Source organism: Coturnix japonica, chromosome 12 (genome assembly GCF_001577835.2).
Source record: "Coturnix japonica isolate 7356 chromosome 12, Coturnix japonica 2.1, whole genome shotgun sequence".
Lineage (NCBI taxonomy): Eukaryota > Metazoa > Chordata > Aves > Galliformes > Phasianidae > Coturnix > Coturnix japonica.
The window spans coordinates 11,188,434-11,202,962 of NC_029527.1; the positions used below are offsets into that span (position 1 = coordinate 11,188,434).

The following is a 14,529-nucleotide window of genomic DNA, read 5'->3' on the forward strand; positions in this document are numbered from 1 at the left end:
AATGCTCACTGTTAGGGCAGGAGAGAAGGCTGAAGAGATCAACTGTGCCTCTGAAACAATTAGTACTTGTAGGTTGTGCAACAAGGCTGGAGAAGCACACTGTAATTTTCACAGAATTACTGGAGCCAACAGTCAGAAGTGTTAAAATAACCCCATCATTATATTGGGCTGGAAATTGAAATATTATTCAGAAGCCATTCATGGCGATGTGGCTCCACAGCAGGCCACATTTGGATTCTTTTTAATCATTTATTAAAGAAAAATGACAGTGAAGAAGGACATTTTTGGTCACAGGTTAATGGCTGTAGTGCCAGCAGGGGCCATTAAGGCCATTCCAGCTGCAAACTAAACAGCCAGGGGAAGGCTTTTCTTCCACCTCCAGGTGTTGGGAGCTGGTGGAGTGGCAATTCCATGCTGAAGCTGATCACGATCGGGTCACAGATCCTCAACCTGACTTCACAATCCTCTCCAAAGCAACATTTTAGAGACTGCATAGTTTTCCCTCAATAATCAGTGAAGATTTCCAGTAAGCCACTAATGTGGTCATCTAATTCCTGATCCACCTCTGCTTTTGAGTCTCATTTTTAAGCACTGAAGTTTATTTGGAGCTGTGTTGACATAAAATTGCTTATAGGAAGTCGACTAATTAGCAGTGCTCATTTGGACTCACATTGCCTGCCACAACACAGGAATACAAACCTTCAGCTCAGAAGGAAGCGCTTGTCTGCAATAATCTGTAACCATGTTTCTTTGCTGGCATCACTGAAATTAACAAGCAAAGGGAGCTGCAACAGAGTCCAAATTTGCTAAAAATAAGTAATCTGCAAATGGTTAACAAAAAGCTGTAAAGAAAAATAAGTCTCCTTTAAAATGTATAATTGCCAATTTACAATAAAATAGATTATATTTTAGGAAATGTGCTGATATAAATATATCCCTACTGCTACATAATTGCAAAAAGAATGCAGTTGGAATGCACACTTGCATGTGGCTCAATTTCCAAAGCAGAATGCATACAAGAACAGAGAAATACTTTGCCTTCCTAATATGCTAAATTTGGCCTTTGAGCCCATTGGTGGATCTGCACAGATGCTCCATTGCTTGTCAATGAGGGCAAAACCCAGGTTTTCATCTTCATAGGGATGGAACCTCCAGGCTGTTTGGGATTCACTGTTTGGAGAGGGTTGGTACAATTAGAAGAGAAGTGTGCTTAAATAGGTGTGGGGCTGTTCTGAGGGATGCTGCTGGAGTTGGCTGTGGTGGCTTTTACTCAGTTGATTTAGTTTGGCTCATTTTACTAAACAGCATTGCTAGGAGGTCAGGTTACACCAGCTCACCCTTCAGGAACATACATCCAATGAATAGCTGGGTTCCTTGTTGCCCATCTCACCCCATAGCAGTGCAGAGGACATGCACCCCTCTGGAAGCATCATTCCTTTCCTGGACAGCAGTTGGGGAGCACCCAGAGCAGTCACAGAGCACTGTGTTCTCCTGAAGGTCCCCATACCACAGGCACAGCACTGTGCATGCAGCTCTCCTCCTCCCCACACCACTTTTGCATGAGACAAGCAAACAGGGAACCCAAGAGCATGCAAATAAATACCAGCACAGAACAGAATGTTTACCATTCACTGTATTATTCCCTTGTGTACAAAGTATTTTGCCTCTATAATAGCATACAGGCATTAAAATACGATGGCAAATGCAGAAAGACCAAACAGACTCGTCTTACAGATCTTTCCATTTCCTTTTTGAATATCACCAGAAAGAAAAGAAAAAAAAACAAAAACAAAACAACAAAAAAACAAAACTGTACAGGAAAGTGCTTGCAAAAAGAACAAAATAACTTCCCTTCCCCCCCCCCAAATCCAACAAAAGAAACCCCACAACAGTCTGTAGAAAAATAATGGCATTGACATACAAAACTCAGAGCTGTTTCCTGAGCTGGGAGTGTCTCATGTCTCTGCTCCTCAAAGTCTGATCCTGTTTAATGAAGCCCAATGATGAATCATAAGATCAGTGATCTATCAATTCTTATAGTTTTACTTGATATTTTTCTTCAGGTTCATCTGGCTCTGCTAATAGCTGTTATGAAACTATACGGCAGAAAGGAATGCGAACAGGTCAAAATATTTCTCTTTATAAATAGCCATTCCTTTCAGTACAGAAAATATAACAAGCCTGTACTTTCTAAGCACACTGTTTCTCTCTAAAGTTCAAAGTGCAATTTTCCCTTTTCCCCTACACAAGTTACACATGAGCAATTATCGTTAAAGACAAAAAATATCACTATTCCATTTTATCACGTTTCCCTTTCCTCTCTGTCTTTCCCTCCCCCGTTCCCTTTTTCCCTTTCCCTTTTTCCCTTTTCCCTTTTCTTTGACCCTCGAAGTGGTATTTTTGGCATTTATTTATTTATTTATTTTTTCACAGGGGGGTATCAATTCTTAATGTTGTATAGGCAGAAGACATAAGTGAAATAGCAATCTAAGATATAATCACATCCACTTATTGTATGTGCTATTAAACAACAAATAGCCCTCCCCTCCCACCCCTAATTATGAATACAATTCTCATTCTTCCCTTTAAGCCTGCATATTAACGAGAGCGACAGGGGCACACTGGTGAGTGCCGAGCACCAATTCTTTAGCTGCATTTTAACCCAACCCTGCTCCCACATCAGATGCCCATCAATTTACATCAATATGTCAATGCCTGACTGTCAGGCTGACAAGTCTCACTCTGTGGGCTGGAAAACGCATGGGTTATGAGTCTGGGGATCTTCAATGCAGAAGATCCTGAGGTCGGGTTTGCTGAATATCTGCACCCCTAATTTAAAGACTTAGCTGGGCGAGTCTTCTGAATTGCTGGCAATTCTGTGCTGCAAATTCATTCTTCGTGCTCCCGGCTGCCCCAGTGCAAGGCGTTGGGGCAGCATTTTCCTATTGCTACGTAGAATCAAGGAGAAAGAATTAAGGGACATAGTCATAGACTACAAAAATAATCAGGTCACATCACCCCCGTTCAACGTGCTACGAAGCTCTGCGCAATGCTGCAAGCAGCAGGCTATGTACAGGCGGGGCATCGCACAACCGCGTTTATCCATTACAAAAGCATTACAGAAACCAGTTAAGGTCTGGTTGTACATTGGATTGCAGACAGCAAAGAGCACAGATGCCTTATCACGAGGATAGGAAGCTGTACAGAAGTAGGCGTCAAGCAGCCTGTTTGTTGGGGGGGGTAGCACTCTGTGAGTACAAGCTGATCCTGCTGGAAACACAGCAGCGCTGATGCTGCACAGCCCCACAGATGGGCACAGTGCGTGGGAAGCATCATTGGGATGTGGTCACCCAGCCCTGCCCGTGTCCCTACCAGCCCCACGGGTGGCAGGACCCCACACAGCCAACATGTGCTGGAATTTTGTGACCATGTCCCTAATGAGCTGCAGTTCCTCAGCTTGCAGCCCAGGGAACATATGGCCCCATTGCCCTGCTGCCAGATGGAAGTGGGAAGCACAGTGGCACATGCAATTAGCAGGGAAATGGATGTTTTTTGGAGCCCTACACAAAACAGGGCTCTGCTGAAGATCCATCTGTAGGAATTTTCCTGAACTTGAAGCAGATCTCAATCTATTGCAACCAGGAGTTGGATTCAATGATCCTTATGGGTCCCTTCCAGCTTGGGATATTCTATGACTGAATCTATTGATGATGGATTCTATGACTGATTCTATCTGAACCACCTGACAATTTTTCTGCTTTCTTCCTTTTCCCACTGATAAAGGCAGCGGATTAACTAAAATTACTGAGCATTAATAAATACCATGTTAGCACCAAACCAGTGCTTTCAGCACTGGCCACAGAGGTCATGTGAAATTCAAAACATACCTAAAAGATAAAGATTGCTAATGCAATGAGCACTGTATTCATTGTCGTGTTTTCCTTGAGTGCTGTCAGCCTAATCACTAAATTAAAATTTAAGCACATCTTGTCTATTTTCCTTACATCAAGACAGATTGAAATGCCAAAAATACCCCAATGCAGATTGTGTAGCACCGTGGAGGGCTAAAGCAGCCCGTAACTGAAGGAAAATTACTGATTGAAAGTAAACAACTGAATACAGTGACAATAAAGTATCACTTGTCATAATGCTACATATAATGTAGAGTACGCAAAATGCAGTGGTTTGACTGCAGGATTTAACAGTAAAAAATAAAAATAGTAAAAGCAGCCTTAATATAATGATTTTACGTACAAAAATATTAAATCAAAATAAATAATTCCAAACATAAATATTATACTGTACATTAAGAATATGCGATCTATATACACACATCAACAGGTTAAAAAAGTGGGAGGCAGAGGTATTGCATCGCTATCCTTCATCCATCTCATCTCCATGGGCTGCTCTCAGAGAACCTGTAAGGAACAGATGGGAAACACACGTCATAGGCTCTGTCTTCTGGGGTTCTGGGGGCAACTCCTAAAGCCCAAACCCCAGGGCTGAGCAATGAGTTGGCTTCGGGATATGGGAGCCAGATGCTTGGTGGCCATGGCCTTACCATTGCTATAACACCTGCACGTCAAGGCCTGTTCCAGATGACGGGGTACACTTCCCACAGTAACCACCACATCTTCCTACTACTTTGGTACCATCCTGCAGGCAGAAAGAGAAAGGACATCTCACATGAGGGCTCCACACTCTGAAAGAGCCAGCTCTGGGTTATTCTACTGGTTTCAAACTAAAAGAGTGGAGATTCAGGTTGGATATAAGGAAAAAAGTTTTTTACAATAAGGGTAGTGAGGCACCAAAACAGGCTGCCCAGAGAGGTGATGGATGCCCCGTCCTTGGAGACATGCCTTGGCTGGGCCAGGCTCTGAGCACCTGATGGAGCTATAGGTATCCCTGTTCATGGCAAGGGAGTTGGTCCAGATGTACTTTAAAGGTCACTTCCAACTCCAACGATTCTATGATTCCAGTCAGGGCTTTCATAGGAAATGTCTCAGAAGAAAAACAAATAATGCCTAAATCAATCTACAAAATTACAGTTATATTTAAATGTATGCAAATGTGAGTCCCTTTAGTATTGCCAGGTCAGATGCTGAACACAAATTAGAAAGGAGAAGGCCATCTGAAGGGCTACCTCAAGAGCATCTACGTTCTTCAACTTGCCCCCATCGAATAACCCCTTGTTCTCCTGTAATGAGTGCAAATCTTGGATCATGCAGGACGAAGAACACATCTAGTCAGCATCAGCACTTTGGTGGTGAGTGAGCATGTGAAGGGCATGGAGGACATTTGTAGAGAAACATGTTTGGGAGGGCAGAGGCTGGATGCAGAAGGGCTATGGTGCCATTCCCCCTCAGCTCTGCATCTCCAGAGTCAGCACAGACTAATGAGAATGCTGACCTTGGGCTGGAGAGCTCAGCAAATAGGGCAGCAAATGGGGCAGCTCCAGCCTCAAGCCAGAGGATTAATGCCAGCATCAGCAGGACCTATGTGTGGCCTTCCTTGTCCCACCTCTGTAGAGTTCTGCTCTTGGTCATTACAATGGTCAGACAGTCCTTGAGGGGAATTCAACCCTCAATTACCAGATGATTAGACTTAAGTGCAGGACAAAAGCATTTATTTTTAAACTATCACCATCCCACCCTTGACACAATTGATCCATGATTGCAGCAGGTTGCTGTCATTCTTTCTCGCTTTGCTTTTCTTTCTGCTCCTGCTGCAATTACACCTCTGGAGCAGTGCTTGACAGATGCCACTGGGTGACAGAGGCAAGAGCTGTCCCTTAGCCTCCCTGACCCTTGTTTTAATTCTGATTACATCTGTTCTCTGCAACCCCTAGGGCTGCTTGGGCTTCTCCTTTCTGAAGAGGACAGAATTGCCAAGCACTGGTCAGAGGGAACATGTAGGGTCTGTGCCAATTTTCTTACACCTGCTGTGCTGGAGCATGGACCTGCAGCATCCAAAGCTGCCAAAAAGACTCCTTTAACAGCTCTGGTACCAACAAGGCTCAAGGGCAACTCTCTCGAAGGAAACTGAAAGCAGCCCAAGAGAGGATATTTACAAATTACAAATTGCTTACTGTTAAATGCCTCTGGTGACCTCTGTAGGGTAGAATTCATAGAATCATAAAGGTTGGAAAAGACCACTAAGATCAACCCATCCCCACCACGCCCGTAAAACCTTCATCCTCAGACCCTCCTGGGGTCAATCCCTGCTCATTAAACCCAGCGCTGCCCACCTCAGCCAGCTAATTACAGGTAGCTCTGTCCCACAGCACTCGTGGCATGCAGCTTCACCACTATGCAGGCTCACTAATTAATTGCAATAACTCTGATCAAGTTAAACTCACTAGGGTCCCCCCATTACAATTACGGGCAACACTTCGTTTCTAATGTCAGATTTCTGTTAGCGTCTATTTGAGAGATGTCAGCAATTATAAACTTCCCGTGAGCGAGCAGAACCATAATTAACATTATGACTTACTGGGGATTTCTGAATTTCTGACACTGCATAATTCCCTTGGGAAAGCCACTTCGCCGTTGCCGTTAAAGACAGGCCTGTCCCATACAGGTCTATGCTGAAGCGACCCTAAAAAGCAAGGAGAGAAGCCTGGTTACCCCCAGAGCCCTGTGCCACAGCCACACTCCTCACAGCATCAATTGTATAATGGGATCTTGATAACAACGTTTTGAATTTCTCCGTCACTCTGACAGTGATTTGCACACATTGCACAAATCACAGCACGTCTCCAGTTAGGAATTTCTTCCTCATCTGTAGCTGCAGGGAAGGAGGGGCTTTTGCTCGGTTTTTCACTGCTCTCGCTCAGTTTTCTGCTGCTTTTTCATGGTTTGCCGATTGAGGGCATTCTTGGCTTTCCCATGGCAAACCGTGTAGCCTGACACGCTCCAGCAGCTGATGGAGGTGACTAGGAACACTGCAGCTGCTCTCACTTTCCCCTCCTCATCTGGAGAGGGCACACTTGTACTTATTTTCCACATTTTCCACTGAGCTGAGCTTTTTTTTTTTTTTTTTTTTTTTTTTTTATTCAGCCTTCAGTAAAACACAAATTCTTTTCATTTATTTCTTAAATATGTTCTTCCCTTCATCCCCCCAGTCTCAATATACACAAAATGGATGTAAAATTCATGGCTACATCAGCATCCAACACAGATCTCCCTGGCAGGCCCCATCCCAGCCCGTTTCTGGTCACAGCCCCAACCCATCATGATACCAGAGGGCTGTGAGCTTTGCTCCCCACGATTGCTGTCTGGTTGGTGGGTGGACATAAGCAGTAAGAATCCAATCACTAAGCTGTTGAGTACTGCTGTAAGTGCCAGTCCAGAAAGCAGAGAGGGAAGGAGATGGAGGGATGCCCTCTGCTGCCTGTGAGTGCAACTCACTGCAAACTGCTGTTTGCAAATAAGGTCTGGAGAGTCCAAGGTGGTGTTGGCCCTGTACATAACCAACAGCACCAATTCCTACTGTCAAATGCTATTGTCAAATACCTGAGGACATTTGGCTGCACTGTAGCAGTCCCCAGCAGTGGCATAAGGAACAGGTCGTCCATCATGTGTCCGGGCAAACTGCAAGTCAGTTGCTGCAGAGAGGAGTTGGTGAATAACACAGAAAGAAAGATGCAGAGAGAGACAAAACACACGTAAACGTACTCTTTGCTAAAGTTTGAATTCACTGACGTGTTTTTGTACATTAATCAAGACCTCACCTTCTAGACTTTTAATATTAAACCTCAATTCATCCCAGACATGACTCCTAGCACTGAATTCCACAGGATACCCATACACTCACGTTTACAGATGCGTTCAAATACACTGCTGATGTATGGCTTAGATATGAATAACAACAAAACCAGAAGCCATGACTCTGCTTTTATCTCTCTATCAGATAATTTCACGTTTTGAAAAAGGATGTGAGACCTTCTAAATCTTCCTTTTGAACAGAGCCAAAAATCTATCCCACCCAGGGACTGAAAGGGATTTGGGATATGTTGCTCTGGATCTGAAGCCTTATTTTGGTGGGGATGCACGACAGCTCCGGCCTGCCAGGGGTACCCAGTGCCTCCTGAAATTCACAGGGAGCTGGTATTGAATTTTCTAAGGATCCTTACCTAGAAGCTCTTATGGCAGCTTTTTTACAATAACAAAAACCCTATCAGATAGAGGGGTATTTCAGGAGAAAGGATTTTGGTTTGTTAACAATTGCCACTGTTTACTGAATGAGCTCCTAATAATGTCCTATGTTTTTAAAATATTTGCTGGAAACTGACAGCATCCCTGGAGCCAAAGGGACTGAAATTGTCCCCGTGCAGCAGGGAAGCTCCCAGCTCCCCAACATGCTGGTGTCAGGGAACCACTTGTTTTGCACACCTGAAGTCAACTCCTGCCCTGTAAACCCCCAACCCCTCTCCCCACCAGTTATCTCCCCTGATTCAGCCCCTCCAAGAGTCTCCTCCACTCATCCATACACCAGCAATACCAATGGGCATCTCTGATACACTTGGGTTGCAGCATCTAAGTGCAAACGTGACCATGACCAAAAGCTTTCAACAGGAGAGTTCAGCAATAAGCTTCACTGGACTACTACTGCTTGCAGGTAATTACAGCTACATTCGTGTAAAATAAACATGATTTTGTTTTTAATGGCAAGGCCCTGTATTTACTCACTTATTATTTGCATAGTGTTCAGGTCCAGCCTTACTTTGCTGAAGGTGGAAAACCCAGCTGCTGTGTAATCTTTCCTACACTGGCAGTCTTCTCGTCTGCTCCCATTATACGGACATTCAGTCGGGTTATGCAATCTGAATCAAAAGAAAACCCTTTCTACTCAAGACTGGAAAATATTGCCACAGAAATCAAAGACATTGGGAAGTTCAGAACTAAAGGGATTCCTTACCTGTATCCATACACTTCTGAAAAGTTCTCTGCATCTCCATTTACAAGGGTCACGTACTCCTTTGGGCTGTCAGTCTGCATCCCAGAGCAATACACCTGCGAGAGAGAAGCCGTGATGTTGTCAAGCATAGTATGCAAAGGGAATGCCCAGAAAACCAAACACAGAAAGAGTAAGTGGAAATTGAGGAGCACACACAGTGTCCTCTACCCCTTGGGAAAACGCATAATCTGCAGCTGTAACACACCTTTAATGTCTTCCCTTTGACTTTAAGGAAATATTCACCATCTTCAGTGACACCTTTGAGATTTTTAACGTCATTGCAGCTCCTCGGTAATTCACCTGAAAGAAACCAGAACTGCATGTCATCACTGAGCGATGGTATAGCACACTGCTTTCACAAGGCATCTCAAACAGCAAGGCAACGTGTTTATTTTTAAGAGGTGTCCCTGGAGCGCCTTAGTGCTTTGCTGGATGGCTCCCAACACTTGGAAATACGGCACATCTCTAGCAGCTTGACAGGAACAGATGCTTAAGGCATGAGAAAAGCAAAGGAAGGTGCAAAGCTGCAGACTTACAGTCGTGGACGTTATGGCACGTCCTCCTCTCCTCGGGTTTCAGATCTGCACGGCACAAGCTGCTGAGCTGGTCATCGTTGGTCAGGCACTGCACCGAGCGATGCATGACTCCAACCCCACAGGTCACAGAGCACTAAAAGACCAGAGGCAGAGGGTTGTGTTTTATCTCAATGGCTTCTGGGCTTTGGACCATAAGAACACATACAACCAATTTCTCTTCTATAAAGAGGCAGCAGCAAAGGTCTCTGTTTTGCAAGGATTTAATTTTAATCACAGAAGTAGTCACTCTGATTATTAATCCCTTCATTATATCGTCATCCTGCCTTATTTCAAGAAGATGGTACTTCACTTAGCACTTACATACTTCAGTGAATGAGACTATGATGGTTAAGGTCAACACTGTGCTCAAGCAAAAATGTTCTCTATTTTTTTGCAGTGAGGAAGTTGCACAAGAAAGAAATGTTCAGTAGAAGGATGGAATGCTGGACGTCCTCTCCTGGTGGTTGGAATCATTGCTTGGTCACTGGCAGGGGTATGTGAACAAGCATGGCACACTCTGCTGTATTCTAACCAAACTGTACCAAGAATATGCCATCTCCATGCTCCCTTTCCCATCTCTGCCCAGAAAAAATGGCTAAATCTGCATAACTTCTGTGCTCAGATGGCCCAAATAAAGGCAGAAATACCAAAGGTTACCACACCATTTGCAACCTGGCATTTACTCTTCATTAGTTCCAAATCTATAACACTTCACAATGAAGCAAAGCAAAAGGCAATGGTAATTTGCAGTGAACCCCTTGAAGATCAGAGGTGAGCAGGGTCATGGCACTTTGTAGTCACTGATACCTTCAGCAGCCCAAAGAACATGCTCTCTGAAATGGATACTCTCTTCAAAAGAGCTGCATTAAGCTGAATGTTTTGCATCAAAATTTTGGGGGGAAACACCAACAAATTGAGACCGAGCTCCTTGCTGCAATCCCTTCTGCTCTGACTCTCAGGGAGAACCTGAGGCTTCCTGTGGGGCATGAGGAACTTGGGTTTCAAACAGCCCTGCCATTTACTGTGACAACTACATCTTGCTTGACTTGACCCTCGTTGCCTTGTAAAGGTTTGACAAATTCCTACAAATGCCTGAGCTGGGTTAATAAATCACATTTATGGGAGAACTGCCACATTTCAAAGAACGTCAGAAGCCCAAAGAAGTGAAATGTTATCACCTTAACTAAAATTTGATCTTGTGTGGAGCCATTTCTGGGGCCTGAAGTACAAATAACTTTAACAGAAAGGTTAAGTTCCTTCCCCTGCCCCATCCCAGCACTTGTAAGGAGGAGGAAGAAGGCAGGGAAAGGCAGACAAACCCTTTTAAGGCTCAGATTACCAGAGTTCAACTTGTTGCTGGTTCATAAGCATTGCTCGCACACATGGACAAGCAGGATTGCCCCAGCTGCCAACTATCCATCACTCCCTCTACTCTAGCACAATGGTTTTGGGCTCTTCTCTGGCAACGATCTCACTTTCTGGCTATGAATTCAGTATAAACCACAACATACCCAGAAATCTGGGATACAACTGAATTGATATGGTGACTGTGGCACTCACGGCTGCCATGAATCCCCCATAAGACAGCGCTCAGCACAGAGCATAGGACCCTACACAGCATTAACAGCACTCAATACACTCATTCATGCAACTCTCCAATGCTCCCCTACCAAACCTTAGGGAAATGTAACAGAGAAAAACAGGTTTGTTAAAATTCTTCTGGATAAAAAACACAGTTTGCCAAACTTACACTTCCCCAGTTGCTGACGCGCCAGGAAGCAGAAACAGGGCACTCCCCGAGGTAGCAGGGTTGGATGTTGGGTGGCTGTGTACCAGGACAGCTGACTGTGTTTTGGTAGCCATACTCGTAGTGGTCCTTGCCAGTGTAAATCTCGCTGCACGACACCAGGCGCTGCCTGTAGCCCTTGCCGCAGGTGACGGAGCACTGAAGGCAGGGGAAGCATCTGTTAGTGCTTGTGGGAAGAGGGAATGTTCTAACTATTACACCCATTGGCATGCAGAATAGCTACAAGCCCTTGGGCCCCAGTGATGCTCTAGGACCCCTGCCCAGATGGCTCCTGGGTGCAATCCCCCGTGTGCCAAGAAAGGAGCAGGTAATCCCTTGGGAACGGAGATGTCTCTATTATTTGGGTTTTCTCCTTTTATTTTTATTTATTCAATTTATTTATTTTTGCCCATGGGATGCATAGTGAAAGGAAATAGTCAAGACTGATGTTGAACTGAAGGTGCTGGAAAAAAAGGAGGCTTTCCTTGTAATCAGAAGAAAACCAGTTCTCAAGATGATCCCATCTCTGCCTTCCTCCCTCCTGTGCTTTCTTGGATGGCACGCCTTTCCTTCCTTCCCCTCAGCCCTAGAATGTTTGCTTTTTTCCTTTTTTCTAGCTCTTTCTTTTTTAATCAGGGCTATGTCAGCAGCTGCCTCCTCACTTCCTTCTGCTGCCCTTCCAAGTGGAAAGTAATTCTGTGCTTGCTGCATAGGGAAGCAGGCTGAGATTATACCCTGGGTGCCCCTACTTGCAGTGCCCACTGCAAAAAGAGCCCATGAGTGGAATAGAATAGAACCAAGTCCATGAGTAGAACAGAACTGAACTCATGAATAGCACAGAACAGAACCCATGAATAGAACAGAACAGAGCAAAACAGAATCCATGACCAGAGGAGAGCAGAGTAGAATGGAGTAGAGAAGAATAGAGAGAGTGCCTGCTGGATGTGATGTACTCTGTAAGAAAACTGCCTCCTGCTAGCAGCTAGGATGTTGAGCACATTGGCATTTGTGTTTTAGAATCTTGGCCATCCCCTGCAGCCCTTCTTCTCTCTGTCCATCAGGGAAATTGCACACAGGAGCAAACCAACTACTCATTAAACCACACAGCTCTGCCCTTGTTGCAGTATCTCAACAAGGTGGGCAGCAAAAGGAGGGAGTGGGGTGGTATGGCCAGGTCCCGGCTTGGGGATGGGGATGATGAGGACTCACCTCTGACCACTCCCCGGTGATCCAGATGTATTCACAGGGTGGCAGCCCGCAGCTCTCCATCTCTGGGGGCCGTTTGCTGGCATCGCAGTGGTCGCTGCTCTGCACCTGCTTGTTCTCATCCACGCAGAACACCTTGCGGTACCGAGCTGCCTCCCCGCACGTCTTCATGCACTGCTTGCAAGAAACAGCAGCTCACCCAACCCAGTGAGGGCTTCAGTAGATCAAACCACAACCCCACACCCAACGAGCCTTCTACCAGCAGCCTGAGTGAGCTGGACATCTCGTGGGGGCTTATCTGTGAACAGAGCCAACCTGCACCCTGGGTGCCCATTTGTCCCCAGTCTCTGGAGGTGCCAAGGTGCAGTGCAGGGATGGGGATGAGCTGAGGCAGCAGAATGGGGTCCAGCTATGGTGGTACCAGGAGATGCAAAGAGACATGCCAGGACAATGAGAAAGAAAACAGCCAAGCCCCTCAACTTGCCCCCACCAAACAAAGACAGCTGCCCTTTGCACAATACACCACCACTCCCAGTTTCATGGATGACCAGTTTCATCCATGCATCCTTCTGATTTTGAAACACTGCCTTGCCTGATAACAATCCAGGCTGGCTGAGCCTAAGCCATTCCCAAGGTCTAATGAAGACTTTAAGGGTTTGAGTCTCTGCTCAAATCCTTTCCCTGGCTATGAGACTGCTCTTGTTGCCCATGAAGCCCTCACAGTGTTCCTGGGAGCAATTTGTATGGCCAAGAAAATGCAAATGAAACAAAATAAATGAACACACAAGTGACTGTCTCTGTAAAACCATATTTTTGTTCAGAATTCGTCTGTAATGAGCTCCTAACACTTCCAACTAACTGGATTAACAAGGAGGAAAAGTGCATGAAGGTAATCATTTTATGTAATGTGCAGGGGAGGTTTTTTCCTCAGGAAAGGATAAAACCCTCAACCAGACCATCCCTGGTGGTACAGAAGCAATGTTTGAAGTCTGCCAGGCTCAGAGGACTGTGCCAGTTTAATCTAGTTACAGCAGCTCCTGCTTTCCTGGCTCACCTGCAATTAGTGGGATTTTAGCAGGTCCACCTAATTGCAAAATGCTGTCAAAATTAAAATAGCAAAATATTTGATAACGTGGGGAAATGAGATCAATACACAGTGTAATATTTGCCATAAATAAGTGATAACCATGCAGGAGGGGAGGGGGATCCAGCCCTACAAAGCAGCCTTGTTCTGAAGGAATAACTCAGCAGCTCTTAGGCAACAGCCAACATTGCAAAACCCACAGTCTGCCAAGAAACCCCAAGGGCTTCGTGCGCTTTCAACCTTATTTACTCTCTTGCTTTAAGTCCTCACAGTGGAAGTTGCTTCTAGGTCTGTGCTGAAGCACAGCAATGCTAAAGGGGCTGGAGGAATTTGCTGGAGTGTGATTTGCCCAGAGAGCAAAGAAACCGTGCTGTGTGTGTTTGCCTCTGATAGCTCCCTATTACATAAGGAAAATGTGAAACTGGGTTAGTGCATGGAGCACAGCATCAGTGGCGCACAGTGGGATGCTCAAAGTTTCCCTGCTCTCATATTTCCCCTTCCTCGCATATATTTAAGCCTAAATTTGATAATTTTAGATGAATGAACTGCCTCTGTCATCAGTGGGTTTTCTGACATTGGTCGTGAGCAGTAACCACACTGAAAGCCCATACTCCATCAAAATCATTGATTGCTGATGAAATTGACACACTCAGACACACAGAACTTGAAAATCATTAAGGTTGGGAAAGACCACTAAGATCATCCAGTCCAACCATCAACCCATCCCCACCATGCCCACGTCCCTCAATGCCACATCTTGAACACCTCCACGGGTGGTGACTCCACCACTCCCTGCACAGCTTGTTCCAATGCAGCACCCTCTTTTTGAGAAGCAATTGCTCCTAATAACCCAAGCTGATATGCCACCTTGCTTTGGTTTTCTCTGCAAATAATAGTCATACGGTCAACTAAAACTACAC

The 14,529-nt window shown here is 45.1% G+C and overlaps 1 protein-coding gene across 6 annotated transcripts in view; it reads right to left on the reverse strand.

Moving 5' to 3' along the window:
* Positions 1–1,615: 1,615 nt before the first annotated feature.
* ADAMTS9 (ADAM metallopeptidase with thrombospondin type 1 motif 9) overlaps positions 1,616–14,529 on the reverse strand; it is a 66,244-nt gene continuing 53,330 nt past the window's right edge. For 3 of the 6 annotated variants that reach the window (XM_015875258.2, XM_015875257.2, XM_015875260.1), the window contains 10 exons: positions 12,529–12,699; positions 11,284–11,478; positions 9,495–9,627; positions 9,164–9,258; positions 8,920–9,014; positions 8,691–8,824; positions 7,515–7,606; positions 6,493–6,597; positions 4,562–4,656; positions 1,616–4,418 (listed from right to left, as the gene is read on the reverse strand). In XM_015875258.2, the coding sequence (XP_015730744.1) occupies positions 4,567–4,656; positions 6,493–6,597; positions 7,515–7,606; positions 8,691–8,824; positions 8,920–9,014; positions 9,164–9,258; positions 9,495–9,627; positions 11,284–11,478; positions 12,529–12,699 (1,110 nt within the window). In that variant the 3' untranslated portion in view covers positions 1,616–4,418; positions 4,562–4,566. Of the gene's footprint in view, positions 4,419–4,561; positions 4,657–6,492; positions 6,598–7,514; positions 7,607–8,690; positions 8,847–8,919; positions 9,015–9,163; positions 9,259–9,494; positions 9,628–11,283; positions 11,479–12,528; positions 12,700–14,529 lie in introns of those variants that run through there. The other 3 variants (XR_001557996.2, XR_001557997.2, XM_015875259.2) reach the window with 3 other exon arrangements.